Source organism: Mixophyes fleayi, chromosome 7 (assembly GCF_038048845.1).
Source record: "Mixophyes fleayi isolate aMixFle1 chromosome 7, aMixFle1.hap1, whole genome shotgun sequence".
In the NCBI taxonomy this organism is placed as follows: domain Eukaryota; kingdom Metazoa; phylum Chordata; class Amphibia; order Anura; family Limnodynastidae; genus Mixophyes; species Mixophyes fleayi.
Genome location: NC_134408.1, coordinates 93,071,873 through 93,092,084, shown reverse-complemented (window position 1 = coordinate 93,092,084; position 20,212 = coordinate 93,071,873). Strand labels below are relative to the sequence as shown.

General features: G+C 38.0%; 2 protein-coding genes across 6 annotated transcripts in view; one reads left to right on the top strand and one right to left on the bottom strand.

Moving 5' to 3' along the window:
• Positions 1–7,081: 7,081 nt before the first annotated feature.
• NDUFB3 (NADH:ubiquinone oxidoreductase subunit B3) lies at positions 7,082–16,470 on the bottom strand. 4 transcript variants are annotated; one of them, XM_075180119.1, is made up of 4 exons: positions 16,367–16,455; positions 12,658–12,799; positions 8,483–8,621; positions 7,082–7,314 (listed from the first exon to the last, which is right to left on the bottom strand). In XM_075180119.1, exons 3-4 carry the CDS (start codon positions 8,617–8,619, stop codon positions 7,158–7,160), a joined length of 294 nt encoding a protein of 97 aa, XP_075036220.1. In that variant the 5' UTR covers positions 8,620–8,621; positions 12,658–12,799; positions 16,367–16,455; the 3' UTR covers positions 7,082–7,157. The 4 variants fall into 4 exon arrangements, with proteins under 4 accessions (XP_075036220.1, XP_075036219.1, XP_075036221.1 ...); XM_075180118.1 differs by lacking the exon at positions 12,658–12,799 and having other exon boundaries at positions 16,367–16,470; XM_075180120.1 differs by lacking the exon at positions 16,367–16,455 and having other exon boundaries at positions 12,658–12,814.
• A 155-nt stretch (positions 16,471–16,625) lies between these two features.
• Positions 16,626–20,212, top strand: part of HYCC2 (hyccin PI4KA lipid kinase complex subunit 2) — a 73,219-nt gene continuing 69,632 nt past the window's right edge. Inside the window, exons 1-2 of one of the 2 annotated variants that reach the window (XM_075180115.1) lie at positions 16,626–16,774; positions 18,830–18,871. The gene's annotated coding sequence lies outside the window, so the exon portion shown is untranslated. The remainder of the gene's footprint in view (positions 16,775–18,829; positions 18,872–20,212) is intronic. The other variant, XM_075180117.1, reaches the window with a different exon arrangement.

Genomic DNA, 20,212 nt, shown 5'->3' with positions numbered 1-20,212 from the left:
CCACAAAACAAGCTACCAATAGCTTAGCTGCCTTAAGCCCAACAGTGCTGTCAATAAACTCTACATTATTAAACCATGTCTGCTTGTGCTGCATCTTTAATCTTTCTCTCCTCTCTGGATACTGCCCTCTCATCCTGAAGAACTGCCAAACTTATGTAGACACAGAAATGGATATTACAACTGGAGCGGCATTACATCTGCTTCAGACAGACTGTGACACGGAACATGTGGGCAGCATGGAATCCGTCATCTTGGAATACGTTGCTATGAACAGAGATTTAAACCAATATATGGACGCAGTTGAAGAGACCATGCTTAAGTTAAAATGTGACCCACCAGATGAGATCCCGGATTTAAGAGAGCTTGTACACGAGAGATACACTGCGCTTCAAAAGAATAATACAGAGGAGACCATGAGGCAGGACGATAAATATGTCCAGTTTAAAAAAACAGCTAAGAGACCTGAGAAATCAAATGGGTGTGTCACCGGCCCTTGCAGACAAAGCTTTGGAAGATGAAGACAAGAAGATTGTCATCATTCTCAGCCTCATCCTCACCAGTGTGTACATCATCCTCGCTTGAATTTACCATTACAGAAGTCTCTGTACTTTGATGTAATTGGCGGGAAAGGCCTTACTCATGGAAATTATAGTTCACTTTTATGAACATCATCTTTTCCACATTTTGAGGAAGTAGCCGCCTAAGCCGATCGCTGACAAGGTTCCCGGCTGTGCTGAAAACGCCAAATTCCCTTTTTTTCCTCCCAGTATGTAAAGTGGATGTCTGATGTGTCTATTTCTATGGTGTTGTTAATATAATCCTCCACCATCCTTTGGATGGCGATAGTAGGATCAGGTAGCGTTACGGCAGAGATGTCACGTTTTTTGGTCAATTCTTTTAGACCAGACCAAATGTCAAAATGTTGTGCTGAGTCATCAGTATCATCCCTAGGTCTCTTGGGAAAGCGAGGTTTTTTCTTAGCAGCAGTTGACTAAGAAACTAAAGGAGGAGATGAAGTCCTGTGACGTAACACCTGCACTGTCATCTTACCAGGAGCTCCTTGCATCTCTTCAGATCTGGGTCAGTTGGAAAAAAAGAGAAGACATAGCTCTTAAATCAAGGCTCAAGCACAGTCGCCAAGATAATAGTGATCCGATTTCAAGATTTTGATAACTCTTGGATCCTGACGAAGCAAATAAAGACTTAGCATAATTGCATTGTTTAATCTCCTCCTTCAGTTTCTCAAGCTGCTTTTCCAAAAGTCTAATTAAGGGAATCACTTGGCTCAAGTTAGCAGTGTCTGAACTCACTTCACAGGTGACTACTTTGAATGGTTTCAGCACATTGCACAACATAGAAAGTATTCTCCACTGCGCTTGAGAAAATACAAACCCCCTCCTTTCCCAATGTCATAGCTTGTTGAGTTAGTGTGGATGGCTTGTCACTGTCGTTACATCCTAAGAAGCATATACAGGGTGGAATTCCACCTTGTTACCACCTCTTGCTTCATTTGGTGGCAGGGCAAATTAAATTGCTCTTGTAGCTGCTGCAATCTCCTACATGCGGTTACTGAATGCAAGAAATGTCCAGATATTTTACGGGCCATAGAGAGCATCTCCTGCACGTCCCTGTCATTTTTTAAAAAGCTCTGTACCACCAAGTTTATTGTGTGAGCAAAACAGGGAATGTGATGGAATTCACCCAACTGTAATGCTCTCACAATATTGGTGAAGTTATCAGAAATGACATATGCTGAGGAGAGCCCAAGCGGGATAAGCCATATGGCAATGACATCCCTTAGTTTTTGTAACACGTTGTCAGCTGTATGCCTCTTACTGAAGCCGCTGATACACAGAGTAGCCTGCCTCTGAAAAACGTGATGTACTTGGGTACATGCTGCGGCTGCTCCTGCTGTTGAAGGCGAATCGCAACCCAGTGGGCTGTCACAGTCATATAATCTTTAGTTTGCCCAGTTCCGCTTGTCCACATATCTGTGGTTAAGTGTACAGTGGGTAGAATGGCATTTTGTAGCCCAATAATTACATTTTTACGACCCTTCTGGTACAGGTGAGGAATAGCCTTTTTAGTAAAATGGTGTTGTGATGGAATTTGGTAATGGGGACACAAGACCTCAAGTAACTGTCTAAAACCAGCTGCATTAATAGTTGATATTGGACGCAGATCTTATACTATCATAGTCGCCATGGCGTCTGTGATCTGCTTTGTGACTAGATGACAGCTTTCATACTTGCTTCCTCTTGCAAAGGATTGTTTAACTGTCAATTGTTGTAAACTACTAGTAATCTTCTTCTCGATCTGGGATGAAGATCAACCCCCAGCAGCAGCAGTGGGACTAATGCTCAAGAATTCTTCTGAGGAATCCTGGATAGTGGAGGAGTCATCTAGCCTTAGCAACTTGGATGCAGCACTAACTCCAATCGCTACTGAGGATATTGACGAGGAAGGTGTTGTGGGTGTAGATTGCAGGTCCCAGGATCTAGCTGAGAGAAGGGACCTAGCGGATGCTGGAATGGTTGTTGTTATTTTTTTAGCACAAGTTTCAGATTTTCTCAACAGCTTGCCATGAACTCGCTTCAAATGACGTAACATGGATGAGGTTTCTAGATGGTTATGGTCCCTACGTCTACGGACTGTGGCTTTACAATTGCTACAAATGGCTAGACAACTGTTGGCAGGATTTTGGTAAAAATAATTCCAAACATAAGAGATGGAATTTTGTGGTCTTACGACCAGGCATGACAATGGCCGCCTTCTTATCACCTGCAAAAACTGCTTCCACTGGTGCAAGACTTACACAAACAACATCATCCTCATCAACATCCTCATTAGCGCCATCGTCAGCTACATAAATATCCCCCTCATCCTGTTGCAATTCCACAGTGGCATCCTCAATTTGTGTATCACTGGCTATACTTGGGCTGCTCATCCACACATTTTCAGAAATGCTGAAAGGAGGCTTCTTTATGGGTACAGTATCAGAAAGGTCAGGCTTACACCTAGTATTCGTGAACAGACTTCTCAGGGATTTGTGTCATTTCTGAATCTGAACATACAGTTTCTTCTAATGTCTTACTATTTTCTTCTAGCTCGATTTTTACACGTAACAGTATTTGGGCATCACTTTGAGTCAGAATGATGCCTCAGTAACAGTTGTAGAACTAGCAGTCATAGAGAAAGGCAAAGGCTTTATTCTATCCTTGCCACTGCGTGTGTATAATGGCATGTTGGAAATTTTAATTTTTTTCTGCAGATAACTTTGCCTGAATTACAGGTCTTTTTTTCTTTCCCAAGGTAAAAGGTGTTTTTTAAATTTTTATTCCCCTTACTTAATAACACTATGAACTTTAACATAGGTTTTAGCAGATGACATACAGGGATTATCATCATCATGACTGGTGCCAGCAGCTACTTGGTGCTCCTGGTCTTCTGTGTACTGCTGTGAATCCATTTTAATAACACAGTACAATATGCCTGCAGATTTTGAAGAACACTGACAGCCCTATTATTTATATTTCAGCAATAACAATTGGCAATGGCACGTAGACTGTAGACTGGCAACAACACTGGGACCTCTCCTGTTTCTGTGTGAGCTATAACTCAGTAGAAGGTCACTGGAGACTTATGAAAACTGCCACCCCTCCTGTTTTAGATATGACGCTGCCCAACTGCACTAGACTGTCAAAAAACGTGCTCTCCCTGCTGTGTCTCTCTGTGAAATGGCGCCAATTCTCCGTGGATGGCGGTACTTATAGAATCCAAAACTCACAAGATCCGACGACGCAACGATGACCTTTTGCCTCGTTTTCACTTCCGAGCCGTCTTGGCTCGGTACTCGGATCGGTCTAGTTTGGATGGGGTCGGTTCTCGGAGCATCTTTAAATTGTAGCACCTCCTCCATGTATTTAACTCGATCCGTCAAGCTCAAAGACCTCCTGAAGTATTTCCCTTGTGAAATTAAGAAAATAACCTGTACATCAACACATCTGCTTTGTATGGTCTGCGAGTCAGATAACCTCTGCTTTAAGTTTTAATAATTCTAATTGATACTAACATACTAAGAGAGGTCATCTGTACTGAAAAAAAACTTCTGAGGGCTCAAAAAAAAAGAATTCTTAGCAGCTGAACAAACAGAGGGGAGAATTACAATCTTAGATGAAAAAAACAGAAGAACCTATGCTGGCTTAACCAAAAATTATATGAAAAGAGTAAGAAGGCAGATACCCTCTTGGCGTAAAGAATAAAAGCAAAAAAAAAAAAAAAAAAAAAAAAGCATCCCTGGCATATAAAGGATGGACACAGGAAACATAACATACAACCCCACACCCATTAATGACATTTAAATAATTCTATTAAAAATTGTATAACATTGAAAATCCCCACAATTCCTACACTAAGTAATTTGGAAGTTGTCACTTAACAGAGCTATCACAGAGGAGGAAATATAAATAGTCCTGAAATCGCAGAAACCATCAAATGCTCAGACTAGTTAGTTGTCCTATTTTCTATTATATTAATTTTTTTTTGACAGCCAACTCATCTAGTTCAGCTGTTTAATGATATACTACCTGGAAATAAATTTCACCCTCATGCTGCAAGATCTAGAATAACCACAATTCCTAAACTGGAAAAAATAAAACACACACAATTTGCTCCCATTTCCAGCATGAACACAGATCTCAAAACGTTTTGCCAAAGTCCTGGCAAAAAGACTTAGGGCTAGATTTAACCAAAAGGCAAATTTTGGTGAAACCGCTGGTCTTCTGCAATTTTTCCAGCAGTTTTAAAACCGCTTGCTTAATAGAGTCCAAGGGGTAAATGCATGAACATGCGGGTTCTTCAACACCCGCGTGTTCGGCGATTAAATTTCAAGCGGCGCTGCATTGTAAAAGGAAACTTCCCTTTACAATGCAGCGCCGCTTGAAATTTAATCGCCGAACACGCGGGTGTTGAAGAACCCGCATGTTCATACATTTACCCCCAAATCGCCAATAAAACCGCCGGAATTGACATTTTTCAAAACCACCACTTTACGAATCGCCATCCCAATTTTAACGGTACCTCCTCCTGGAACAAATTCCCCAACCATATATCCAATGTTAAAATAAATCTGGAACTTTCTACGCTTTTCCCCATCCTTATCCTTGCACACCCATACCCCTCCACTTACCTACCTTCCCCACTGCTATATAAAAACAAAAATTCTAAGAGCAGCACCAGTTTCTCCTCCAACAGTTTATTCAGAATGTGTGTATTATAGGAGGTATTGTAGGAATGTTATGGATTTTACAAAAAACTTCCGTTAGCCACTGTAATAACCAAAATTGCAACAATTTAACCTGGCAGAGTATCAATCAGATTTTAATCTTCCTTGGCTTTTTTTCCTCTTGTAGGTATTATGCAATTGTTTGTATGCGCTACTGGAATTATATTGTTCTAACTCTGTAATTGCTGTACTTACAAATAAAGTTAAAAAAATTCCAAAACAAATTCTCAGGTATCTGGTCTTCTTGCTTGGTCTAGTTCCTGAAAACTCTAGAAGAGTGACAGTGTTGACAGTCTCCAGGGTTGTGAGAGACCACCACACCCAGATATGTAAAAATAGATAAACAATGAAGGGCAGTGTATATCAAGAACAATGCGAGATGTCATTGACTTTGACCAACGTATGCAGAGACCACAGTATCATCCAGTTGTGCAGAAGTTAGAGAAGATGCACTGCAGAGAGAGTGTGGATCACACAAGAATAAAATCATTAGCATAACCGTGACCTTCTCCTTAACAGGAAGTTTAGATAGATAGATTTTGGCTGGCAAGGGACTGGTTCTGAAAGGAGTGTAAAAAGCAGGAAAATGTCTCCGGACAAGCAGAATTGCCTATACAACTCATACAGAGAAGGATGATTACTTGGTTTTTGGGTTACAATTACTAAAGCGATCATTGAAGGTGCAAGGCTACCAACCTGAAAAGCTTTGTTATACTTACCTAGAAAGCAGGCACTTTTATATGTATTATTACATCTCAGAGTTCTATTGAGAGGGCATTAAGCAGGGGCTTTGCGGCTAGGGAATAAGGGAGACGTGTTCGCTATATCTTCTAAGACAAAGAGGGCATCTAGGTTTTTTTTTTTTAGATATATGCACAAAAAGTTTTCAGCTGAACACAGACCATAGGGAGAAGCAAAAATGTTATAAAATGGTTGTCATTAATTTCACTTTGCTACCCCTCCTGCCAGGAGTTTAATGGAAGAGTAGGTGGGAGGGTCTCTGAAGGCTTGGTAGAGAGAGGCCACAAGTTGCCATTCCATTCACTATGCTCAAACATCTTTTGTTTGAAGAAAGCTAAGATACATGGGCTTGTTTCTATACTTGTGCAGTTTGCCATGCCAGAAGGACTGCTAGTGGGAGGTTAGCCTCCTTCTCAGCTCTGTGTCTCTTAAGAATGCAACCCAGAAGGAGAAAGCCCACTTGCCTTAAGGTAGTCCCAGACCATCCCCAGGTGTGCAGTGGAAGCATTGCTGTTAAAAATTCTGACAATTGAGTGATCATGTCGACTTCAGAAGGAAAAGGGTCAGTCACAAAGAATTTAATTTAGAGAAGTAAAGTGAATAAGGGCACCAGTCAAATGTTATCAGTAGTAGTCTAAGACTGTACAGAAGAGGTATTGCACAGATGAATGTAGTCACTCATTTTAATGCAACTGTCGCCAGGGCCCCGATCCAGAATCTTCAGGGTGCCGGGTGTCTGAAATCATCTGTTAGTCTGAGATTACTGTTTTGTTATTTCTCTAAAAGGTCTTACTGTAATTTTTTTTGTTTTTTTTAAATAAACAAATTCAAAGAAAAATCAAGAAAACAAGGTGGGCGTCAGCTTATTTTATTTTTAAATGTTATTCTTATTTGGTGAAAGAATTCTCTGAGCACTTGAGGCAATAAGTCACTTTTCCTAGAAATTGTGAAGCTATGTGTGAAACAGGTATTAACATTTTTCTTTTCCAGATGTTAAGTTATCACTGTTGCATTAAGTGTTCGTATTTACCTCTAATAACCAGACACTGCTACACATTTAAGTTAGACCAGCAGAATTTTAATAAAAGTTCTTTTCACATTCATGAACATATATACTCCTTTTTACTTTTGTTTAATGGTGACCACTGTTTTTCTTTGGTGGAAACAATGCATACTCTACACCAAGCGCCACAACAAATGCAGCAAAGCCCCATTTAAAACCTTTGAAGAGCACTTGGCTTATAGTAACTGGCTTTGCAAACTCTCCCATGTACCTCCAGGCTTCATTCCTGCAAAGGAGAAAAGAAAATAAGTTGTAATATAGCAACATTAATGAGCAACGTCATCATGAACCAAAAGAAAATATTATTGCCACTTAAGGGAAGGATTAAACATACAGTTAACATAAAATCGCTTCAAGGTATAGGATACATTTTGCATTTAAACCCTCTTGAATTTCTCTACAACATATAGCAAGTGGACACAATTAGTGGTCAATAAAACTAGTGAATTATGCATCAATGTTGTATGTTTTTATACATTGGATTTCAAAGTTTACTGAGCTTCCAAACCATATTTTTGAAAGTAGACATGACATAGAATTTAAAATTAACATCCATGATATTGTACTCAAAGCTATGCTCCTGCAAATCTTGATAAAACATGAATGTTAATAAAAACTACATATAAACTCATTGTTTTCACCTAAAATGTTAACAAAGACAATGTAATACAAAGTGCTTACTAAACATAAACAGTTAGTGTGTAATTTATAAAGCTTGTAAACAGGTCCACCTTTACCTATTGTGTCAATATGGCGGCCATATGGCCTCATAAAAGAGACCTGGGAGAAGTCGTCAGGGACCCTTGTCTGTTAGGACTGATATTCTAGTGAACATGAACTTGTCAATTGCTCTCAGATCCCAGTTACATGGAATTTGCCAAAGTCAACAGCATAGGAGACCTGAGAGTCTCAGGCTTAAGGGAAAAAAAAGTAAAAGGATTTTGCCAATTCGCACGTTAAATACTATAAATATATTTTGTAGCCATATATCAGGATACTTTTTATGGGGTCGGCTCTTCTTATTGAGTAAAAGTAACTTCATAAACATACAGGCCATACACTTTCTAATGTGAAAAGGGTATGTTCTATTTTCCCTGTACAACATTCTTAAAATAATAAGATATGTATTTCAGTGTGTTAGCCGAATAAAGCCCCATCTGTCCAAGAATAAATTACTGTGTGAAGTGTAATAGAGTACCTAACGCAGTTAATTATTTTTTTAAAAAAAAAAGGTCATTCTTGGTCTCACCAACCCATAGCAACACTGTAAAATCGTGGTCGTGTCATGTAGGTATGAAATAAGCAAGTAGTCAGGGGTTAATAATGTTATAGATCTACATGTATGCTCTTCTCTACATATAATCATACCTGTCTTTATAGAACTTGTAACTCACCTTAACCACGGATCCCTCAGACCCCTTCTTGCCAGCCTGGCCTGTACATCTTCCAGTGGTGTGCCCTCTATTTTCCAAATCCTGTAATCAGGAATGTGGAGCTTCCCATGTCCATGGTGTTCATGTCCGTGGCCCATACCTGTGACAGAAGTTCACAGATATTATGAAGAGCAAAAACAGACACATATCTATATGTATCTACCTATATACACACACACACACACACACACACACACACACACACATTGCAGAATATAACATGGTATACAGTAACAGCTTCAGACAAACATTTGTATATTAATTGCAGATGAAAATGTTGCACAGTCATGAAATGAAGGCATCTCTAATGGTAACAATAAGTGGTTATATAGTGAAGATATTCAGTTTACTAACATTACAGCTCAAGCTGCCTCAGGGCTGAAAAACGTAGAAGTACTTTCAAAAGGTAAACCCTACCACCTAGTGGAAAGATAAAAGGAAGTAGGCAATAACAGCTGGAAACATAAAAAATTACCATTAAGAAACATGAGGACATATTATAGGAAGCAACAACAGAATAGGTCACATATTACTGGGGCATTAAAGTGAAAGTGAACATTTATTTTAAAGTTTCTATAGATATTCTAGTTGCATTTGACTGTCCTATGCATGAGAGTTTTGTTTATCTCAAGTATTAACGTAACAGTGCAGTGGGCAGTGTAACAGCATCGGGTGTTGGAGGAATATTATAAGCTTGCCTGAAGAGGTGGGTTTTCAGAGAACGCTTGAAGGTTTGTAGACCAGAGGAAAGTCTTATTGTGCGAGGGAGGGAATTCCACAGAGTAGGAGCAGCTAGAAAAAAGTCCTGTCACCGAGAATGGTAAGATGTAATGAGAGTGGATGAGATGCAGATCTTGTACAGAACAGAGTTGTAAAGTTGGGAGATATTTTGAGACAAGTGATGTATGTTGGTGCATTTTTGTTGATGGTCTTGTAGGTTAGAAGTATTTTATATTTTGGATTTAGTAAGAAACAGGCAACCAAAGTAGAATCCGTAACATAGGACCCAGGCGCAATTTGAAGGCGAGATGGTGGTCAGATGTATGGCGTCTAACATATAATAGTGCAGCAACACTATTTAAAGAAGACAGAGCATTCTATATAGAGGGAAGAGCAGATTCCCAACAACTTGTTAACCAATGTAGAGAATGACAGAACGGTTCAGCAGAGGAAGAACAGTTTGCAAGGGAAATAAATCTAACCATCAGCAGCAGCAATTTATACTGCGCGCACGATTGTAGGGGTGAGAGTCTGGATTAAGGAAGACCAGTAAGGAGGAAATTGCAATAGTCAATGCGGGAGATGAGTGCGTAAATTAGAGTTTTTGATGTGTCTTGTGTAAGATAGGTGCGCATTCTGGAAATGTTAAATGTAAGCAACATGATTTAAATATAGAGTCGATGTGGGGAACAAAGGATAGTTCTGAGTCAAGGATCATACCTAGGCAACAAGCTTGCAAGGTGGGATTTATGGTCATATTGTCAACAGAAATAAAAATGTCAGGTAGGTATCTTCTGTTGCTGAATGGGAATATTATTAACTTTGTTTTTGAAAGATTGAATTGGCAAAAGGACATCCAAGGAGTTATTAGAAAGGTAGGATGAGAACCAGGATAGGACAGTGTCTTGAAGACCTAGGGATTGCAGCATTTGTATGAGAAGAGAGTGGTCAGCAGTATCAAATGCAGCAGAGATCCAGGAGAATTAGAAAAGAGTAATGGCCTTTAGTTTTAACAGGGATCAAATCATTAACAACCTTAGTCAACACAGTCTTTGTGGAGTGTTGAGAGCAAAAGCCTGACCTGTAGAGGATCCAATAGGATGCTTATGGAATGGAAGCATGTGAGCTGAATGTAGGCAAATCTCTCTAGAAGCTTGGAGGGGCATGGAAGCCGAGACGTTAATTTGAGAAAGAGTCTGGGTCCGAATTTTGACTTTTCCAATAGGAGACAGAGAGAAACAAATTACAGATTTTAGTTAGAGGTGGAATAAGCACAGGAGACAGGGATCTATCAATTTGTGAAGGTATGGGAGGATCAAGGGGACAGGAGGTAGTAGGAAGATAAGAAGAAAGCAGGCACTTCATCTTCATTTGTGGGATCAAATGAAGAGAGGGTGTCAGAGAGTGCTGGGAAGGAATTGAACCGATTGCTTGTCGAGGAATATACTATTTATATCCTGATCTTATCAATCTTGTCCTTGGAAGGAAGATCCTGGGCACTGATGGTAGTTGGAGGGTATGGGGTGGGAGGGATGAGAAGAGATTTAAAATGTGTTAATAAGGCATTTGGGGTTAGAAGCCTGAGCAGAGATGAGCGACTGGAAGCATGTTTGTTTTGCAGTGTCCAGAGCATTTTGATAGGAGTGATAGAAATATTTGTGAAGAAATCATTAGAGGTATGAGATTTACGCCAGTGACAATCTGCTTTCCAGGAAAGTTTTTGTAGATTTTGTGTTACTTTAGTGTCCCACGGCTGACATCAAATTCGACGTGGAGTATGAAGAATTATTGCTATTAAGGTTATTCCTGGATTTTTTCAGGAGTTGTTCAACTTTGTACTTTTACTGTGCTTTTCCAAATACTTTGTGAGAAAACCCACTTAGTGTAGGAAACGGCAACACATCACATCCCAAACACGTTTCCCCTTAGATTGAATGACAAGATATAGTTGGGATGAGTACAAACTAACTACATCTGTACTAATTGGTCAGCTGATCAAAAGGAAAAAACAACACCACCTATTTATCTTATTAGGCTAGATAGTGCCAGAACCCTGTCATATATTGGGCAGCAGTGATCAGGTTAAAACAATAGATAGCACATTCCTGTTATATACTTTTTAAAACACAAGCATAGCTGCACAGATAATAAATGAGATGATGAGATTTGGAGAATTCCAGTACTTCACGGACATACTTTTTAAAACTCAAGATAATATATAAATGAATCGGATTTGTCATGGTCGGGTTTAACACAGAAAACACAGGGAGAACAATGTTACTAAGAAGTAGGATAACATTTCCTTAAAATAGTAGCAGCTTGTCATGACTTGGCTTTTAAATTAGTCAATTGTTTTGGGTCCTACCTGCCTTCCTGTGGTTACACACAAATATCACAGTCTCTTGGCTAGTTTACATGTACTATAAACTTGGTCCCTCCACTGCTTTCTGAACAAGTAACCACAGTGAAGATTTTTCACTTTTTCTGTTTATTATGGATCACTAACTACAGTGACATGTGCCTTTTGTTTACATTAGAAATAGTGGAAAACAGAGAATGGACCAAACCCACAGACGTTTTCAACCAAATACAACAAGGTCTTCTCATGATGGTGCTTTATTAAAACAAATCTGTTTTTTAATTCAGGCAAATGACAAAAGGTACAATAGTAAATTTTGATGAAGACATGAGTTCAGGGAAACAGAATGTACATAAATATTGTCCCCACATACATTCATACAGTATTCATTCAGTTTCACAAACTTTTAGACTTACTAGAATTTTTTTTATGAATTTTCTTTACATTACAGTGTCAAGCATGTTGTCCATGGTGATAAGCAAGCACAGAGTGTGGGTTACAGGTACCCAGAATTCTCTCTCCAGACTATTTGTAGCATTATGCAAGCACAGGCATCAATATTTCTTTGAAGATATTTAGAGCATGGTACATTAAGGTATGTTAACAATATAGATTGTGTGATTATCTAATATATTTTGGAAAACGGCACAGGTAAATTTCTTCAGAATTTTTTTGTGCTTGCCCTTGATTCACATAGGATATAAATTCACTAGTGCTTTTACTCTCTCATGTATATAGAGAGTCAACATAATCTTTGAAAAGTTCTGTAGCAAACTTTTGCTCAATCATTTTTTTATTTTTTTTTAAGCAAGACCCCAAGTTGCCACGGTTCTGGTACCCGAGAAGAGGTGTATGCCAATAAAATGTATTGCATACCTGGTAATAAGGGAACTGCAAACAGAGATGTCCAATAGTATAATTGCTCTAAGTCATGGTTTCTAAGCATGTAATAGAAGCAGATTTAAGAAAGCCGGTTATAGAAGGAGCACTTCGTAAACCATTAATCTCAAAACGTTTACAAACAAAAAAAACAATTGAAAAATACTGCTCAACACACCTTTAATAGATTTACAAGTGTCCAAATCTCTGAACAGACTTTAACGAACATCCATCCAACACCATAGATTAAGCACTGTTTTTAATGGCAGCCTTTTTATTGCTGCTTTTGAATCTTTCAGATCTTTGTTCCTGAGCCGATACTGGAAAGATAAAAAGCTGTCTACTCTAAATAATTGTGTTTTGATAGCGAATTAAGGCTATATTAGCATCAAGTCTATGAAACATCTTTCTGCTTAGAAACAATTAACACTGGTCAACACTCATGTTATTGGCAATCATAATAGAGTGATTTTGGGGTAACATTGTGGTGCTGATTCAAAATAGGAAATCAGTTTTGTTAGATTGGCTTTAATTTTTGAGATAATTGGTACCCCACTGAAAAACATAAAAATGCCAAAAATGTAATGGTCAGGCAGAGCCTACTTACCAAAATAGTCTAAATTCATAAAAAGATAAATAAATGAAAAATACATAATGGCATTTTATTTAGTATAATACCAGATAAACAAAGTAAGCAGATTTGGATAGTCAAAATTAATGCATAGTAAAAAAAAAAAAAACCCACAAAAATAAACAAAAAAACAAAACAAAACACTGTTCGCACCATTTTTTCTTTTGTGAAATATCAGGACAAACACATTGGAGGCTCCAGCAATAGTCAGCTATCATGCGTCTGTCTCATATGCCGTCATAACTTTCCTCCTTCACATTTATATCTCTCCTCTTGTTTCTCACTAAAATCACCAATATTATCTAGAAATCTGTGCAAGTGGCTATGGAGAATGCTTGATAAGTTTAAGATTATGAGGGCCAACAAAGATTACAGCTTTTAGTCCAGGGAATGATCTACAAGCGTAATTGAAGCAATCACCATCCTTTGTCCAAGGCCATAACTAATTATTTCATTATTCCCATCTTGATATGGAGTGATGGGAGAATGATTTTTTTCTCTGTCAACCAAGGGCTTGTTATGATGTACGCTACACATACAGTCATGTTTTCTCTTGAAGGCCATGTCATTTTTTTCAATATACACATTTTTGTTTTACATGCATACAAATGTATTACATGGAAGAGAAACAAAAAAAACCCCACAAAAAACAACGAGAACCGCTCAGCTGTCAACTGACTGCTGGTTTAGTGACAATATTCTAGAATGATCGCGGAGAAAACACCTAGAATATTTTTGTGTCTCACCTTCTACAATCTTCTGGTGGATATAGATTCCGATTATGGCTATTAATTGAGGGTATCCATTATCTCAAGAACTAAAGCCAACTCGAAAGAATAGTTACATTTTTTAATTAGCAACCAGAAAATACACTAAATTCACTCTTCGCAACTAAGAAAAAAATTTTTTTTTTGTTGGGCTGTGTGATATATATTATATATTCTAGTTTTATGCTCACTTCCAAGATTAAACTAAATAACTCCTTGGTGGAGACAGATTGAATTTCTTGAATTCTTCTGGTAGGTGTTATTGCCATTAAGAGAGGTTGTACCATTCTGAACAGCAGTATGTCACACTAGTTTTCTTTAGGATCCACCTGTCAGTATCCAAATATGGCTTAAGTCTCTGTATAACTAAATGAAGCACCAGACTCTGAGAAATTAGATTGATGCTTCTCACTTATGGAATTCCCTACCATCAAACTTTTCCACAGCCTTCAAAAGCTCTTTGAAATCCCATCTCTTTTTTAGAGGTGACCTTATCCTCGATAGCACTATTCACACTAATGCACCCTCACAACTATCCCAATCTCCACTCTGAGCCACATTCGCTCCTCTTGTTTCAGCTGTGCCCTCTTCCATTTAGAATATAAGCTCTCTAATGAGCAGGGTCCTCCATAATCTTTGTTTTCATGTCTGTATTGATTCTGTTTACCTTGTATCTCCCTGTTTTATGTATGTACTGTTTCCCCTACTGTACGGCGCTGCAATACACTGTGGCGCCTTACAAATCTACGAGAATAATAATGGATATGGGAAGGAGGCGTTTTCTTTAATACCTATGGAAACAACTAAGGGTGAGGGGAGTGAAAGTGTTAGATTGAAATTTAATCTCTTTGCCCTCTCTGGGGTTCAGGGAGAAAAACAAACATATTTCTGGTTTCCTTTAAAGTCAAAGAATTATATATTGAATGCCCCAAAGAATCCTGCGATTTAAAGACCATCTTCCTTGGTTTTGATGGTAAATCCACTAGAACGAATAATTTCACTTTGAAGTGAACAAATAAAAAGGAACAGAAGCAAAATAAAATTAAATATGCTTTTTCCCAAAGATCATGAGTTTGCTCTGCGTTCCCCTTTCCATTTACATATGGTTCTGTTAGAACACTGTCTGCCGTGATGCACATATTTCTGTTGAGAACTCAAGATATGGACACTTTCACAAGTTCGCTGCAGTGCATTTTCTGACTTTCAACCCATAGAGTCCTTTAGGTTACCCAGGTAGATGAAGGGGATAGAGGCCTTTTGGACACCTTAGTCAAAGGAACATAGCTTTTTGGACACAAATTCCAGAATACAGTTGGAATCTCATTTTCATTAGTTTAGGTATAAAGAGCTTATTTTCTGGATTCTTCCATTTGTTCTTAATTGCAGCATAATTTCCACACGTTGATTTAATATTAAAGGTGCCATATTTTGTAATTTATTTTTTATTTTTAGTATTTACGTTTAAATAGCGTTCAAATATTTTTTTTTATGCAGCAGTTTCCACACTGCTATAGATTTGTGAGTGTCCTTGAATGGGCAAGAACTATTTATTCCTTAGTTACAGTCCTACAAACATCTAGTCTTGGCTTTTTAGGTCATGTGCATTGTTGTGCGAATTGTCTTGACGAGTTCCCCAACATCTTCTGAAACAAAACTGAAACACCTCTTACCCCTGGGAGGTAGAGGAACAAGTTTCAAGTTCCTCTTTTCAAAGGAGTCCTGTATTTGTGTGCTGCAACCTTCACTGGAGATTGATTACTGTGCCATAGTGTAGAGAAATATCATATTGCTTAATAATTTAAAAACACTTGTATTACCACCTTCAAAAATATTTTCTTAAGGTGGACTCCCACTCTAGCAAGAACCCCATGCATCCATTTATCTCAGGGGTGCACTGTTTCCCTCACAGCCCTGGAGGGGAAAAAAACGAGGGTATGTGAGTAGGAAAAGCAATCACAATTTCACACAACTCTCCTCAGGCTCTGGCCTGGGAATGGGGGAACTTTAGGAAAATATTTTCCTGGGTGGTAATACAGCTTTAAACTGGACTTTCTTAAGTGATATGGTGTTTTAACCTATAGCAGCTTTCACTAGGAAATGTGGACTATGAAAAAAAGACAGTGAAGCACTGTGACTACTTAATGTTTTACTGCAAACTTTTGCCAAGACAATCTACTACCACAGAGGAAATATAAATCTATAGCAGTGTGGAAACTGCTGCATAAAAAAAATTATTTGAACGCTATTTTAACGTAAATACTAAAAATAAAAAATAAATTACAAAATATGGCACCTTTAATATTAAATCAACGTGTGGAAATTATGCTGCAATTGATAATGGACACATACAACTGTACACTATATATTTTGCAAAACATGTTATTATTTAATGACCTTAAACTTTACAGTAGGTAAACACATAACAAGGTCGATCATCAATGTTTATATTCGTATGACCTATTCCTGATGAAGTATATCCAGCTTCTTACCTGCAGTGACAGTATTAAGGGGGCACGTCTACCAGACCGGAACCGGAAACAGCTATCAACGAAGGACGGATGTCAGAATAACCTTGTCCAAACCTCCTTTGATCCTGATGTTAATAAAGTTGTTGAAAAAAACTCCCCTCCTCATAGCTATTTGGTAAGGAATGACATAATCCAAACCTATCATCCAATCAACGGTAACTTTGTCAGAGCGAGGCTTGCAACGCAAACAGCTTTCCCTTCTTTCGTGGTGACGTGTTCCTCAGCTAGCACACCAATCAGGGCGGCGCTTGCTTGTGGGACAGTATTGGCCTATGGCAGGTGGTGTTGGTGCTTAGCTGCCGCTTGTCAGGAAGAAGAGTTGGTAGGGAGACATGACCGGGGCTCCGGGTGAGGAGGAGGAGGAGTGAGGTAAACGGATGGTGGGATCGTACATATCCCCAGACTGCACACACCGAGACATTGGAGGCAAAGCTACATTTATAGCAATGACAGGGCTATCCTTAACTAGGTCTATAGTTAGAATGTATCCCCATTCTGACAGGAGAGAGAAGGGAGGGGGTTTCACATTCACCTCTGCAGCACACATCAATGGGCAGTTATTCATCTCATACACTCTGCTGTCTCTCTAACTTGCTGGGCTAAATATTTACACATTAAATCTAAATGAGGTCAGATTTCGATCAATGAAAAATGCGGTGCTAATGTATTTTTAGGCTTAGATCACACATAATACAGATTATTTGTGATATCTATATAAACCTCGGCTAACAGTTATGTATACCTCACCTACACGACATAAAACTGAGAATGTATTTTTAGCATACATTCCTGGCATCTGTTTTTTTCACAAAATCTAACAATGCTTATTGGGTCATTTATGTCAAATATTTATGACATAAGTTTACAACATGCAATTTTCAGATTTTGTTATAAATACTAATTTTGACTCTTTATGCAGCACTGTTTTTCATGGCACTTAAAGTTTCTCATCAGTATAAATTATTGCCTTTTCCATTTTAGTGATTTCATAGAGATATGTTCTTACTAAAGATATGTCAGATTTTCTTTCAGTGAGTTGTATTGTAAATATATTGAACTGCCACTGTTGTCAGACAGTCTGTCAAAACATATGTTTCTGTTGGTATTATCATTTGCTGCAGAAAATACAGGACTATTTTGATTGTGATAATTTTTGAAGATAATATGCATTGTAATGTACAAAACCTGTTGCAATGTAACTGGAATTGTGCTTGTTTTAATAATGATGTCATTAATCTGTGCTTAAGTAGAATGATATATTGTACATATAGATAAAATTAGAATAAATTGAGGTGTGGTTTTATTTCTACCTTATAGAGACTGATGATTGTAAAATAAAATGGTATATCATGTTAAAGTTCATGGCTGTATTTAGAGAACAATGGTCAATTTGTGACATTTATCATGAGCGTGGATCTTAACTCTATAAATTGTACAATGTCTTGAGAAAAAGCTACAGTTTAGAGCTAAAGCATGAATCTGTAATAGATGTTTTTTTAAATAGAAAGTTAAGTACCTTTTAAGCATGCATATCACATTTCTTAGCTATTCTCCTACAAATTGTAATCTCCTTTTTAAAATCTCTTTGGAGGCTGTATGGCTGCCAGATACAGACACATGTCATGTGAAGACAGAAAGGGGAGAAGGAGGGGGAAGACGTTGCAATGAAAACAAATCTCAGGGGGGCTTTCTGCTCACTACATTATGTACCGTGTGTCAGTGATCACCATTTTAGTTACATTACACTGTGGAAAGTATGCAGAATTATAAATAGTTAATAGCGGCCTGAAAAAAACAAACCACGAAAAAAGGTAATTATGAACTGTTTCTTATAGTCTGCCACCGGGATTTATGTTAAAAAAACATTCCTCCTTTCTTTTATGGGATTGCTGCTTTAGACTTAACTGTTAAGTATACTTTATTGCAGGTATCAGCAACCTGATAAACTATAAATGGGCAGCACATTACCCTTAATCTTAGTAATAAGTTAAAACAATACCTTTAGGCCAAAAAAAAACCACTCAAACCAAAACATGCCTCAGACACCTCACTCACCACAATCACCCCCATATGCCCTTTAGAACAATATTTACCTAAAAACACCTCTTGGATCTCCTACTTTTCTTAAAACACCCCTCAGCCTCCTCAGTCCATTATTTAATAAGAGCTGGGGCCATGGGTGAAGCTTCATGGGGCATGAAGCAGATAATAAGAACTGGGTTTGACAAGACATAAAGCAGAGAAAATGACCATTGACCAATAAAGCAGGAAGAAGCTGGGGTCCACAGGTGAAAGCTTGGAGGGCTGCATGTTGCCCATCTCTGCTTTGCTTAAAGTAAATTCAGCATAATATATGCTTTTGTATAATAATTTAAGTACAAAATTAAAGCAAGGCATTTAAGCAAACACTGTATCTTTCAACAGATGCTGTAGACTCACATGATGGTAAACAATTTACATTGAAAGGTAAGTTCATAGGATCTTTACCTCTTTGCCAATACGATATGTCTAATTGCAGATTTGCTGAGTGCTTCAGAAATACTTTAGAAAATGTACTTTGTGTTTAAAATAGTCTACAGAGTCTTAAAAGAGATGAATACAATTTTACTATTGCAAATTAAATATTTCATTTTTAAATATCTGTAATAACCAATATTAGTTTTATTGTTGAGAGTCCAGAAATTTCATTTTTCGTGTGAATCTCTGTACCATTATTCTAGTTGTATTTTCAAAATTCATTTCTAGTGGGCGATTGGCAGCTTGCAATGATATCTCAGTACTATGTTCAATTATTGTTGCTACAATTCACAGTCTATTTAATACATGCACTAAACACTATGGGGCATATTCAGTTGTCCGGGTTACTCTCTAAAGTAACGCAGCGTTGAAGGTATTACCGTTATTACGGTAATTCTAAGGCAGATTTCAGCTTGCAGCTCCCTGAAAGCCGGCGTTAAAGGTACTAATAACGATAATTACGGTAATAGTGTGCAAGCCGCGTTAATTTTGCGAGTAACGTGGGCAATTGAATATGCCCCTATGGGCCTGATCATTAGGGAAAGTAAAGCAAAAAAAAAAACGAGAAAATTTTCACCTTGGCAAAACCATGTCGCATTGGAGGGGGAGGTAGATTTAAAATGTGGGGACAGATTTATAGTTGGTTGTCCTAGAGCAACTTTAAATTTCAGTGTACAAATAAAGCTATTGCGTATTTGTGTACTACATGAAAAAACAGCCATTATTTAACGTATGTTAATTTGCACCTCTTGCATTGTAACATGATTTTGTCCAGGAGAAAGCTCAATACTCAATTTTTTGCCTTACTTTCCTTAATGAATTAGTGCCTATATGCCTCTCACCTGAGACATCATCACAAAACTACCTGTAGCCTGGTGGCATTAGTTACTGATTGAATCTTTGACAAAGCTAACACTTGCAATACAAAATGGAGTTTGAATTGGTAAATGGCAGGCCAGACAGTTTCAATGCTACATAGTAGTGTCTGTTATCCAGAGCAATCTAACAAAACAATATTACTCCAGGAGCCATCATTGCTAAACCAAAGCCCACTGGTATTATGTTCTGTTGGCAAATATGTGTGTTTGGCTGTAATAAATGTTGTGGAAGCCACCTGTTTGGAAGTGGAATTATCCTTTAGTATTATCGGAAAAATGTCCAAAATTAATTCAATTTGCTTTGTGCTATGTCCTTTGTTGATTCTTGTATTGTGTAGGGAGTAGAATATGCAAGTGAACAATAACAAATATTTTTAGAATAAATTTTTTACATAAAAAAGCTTTCTGATGT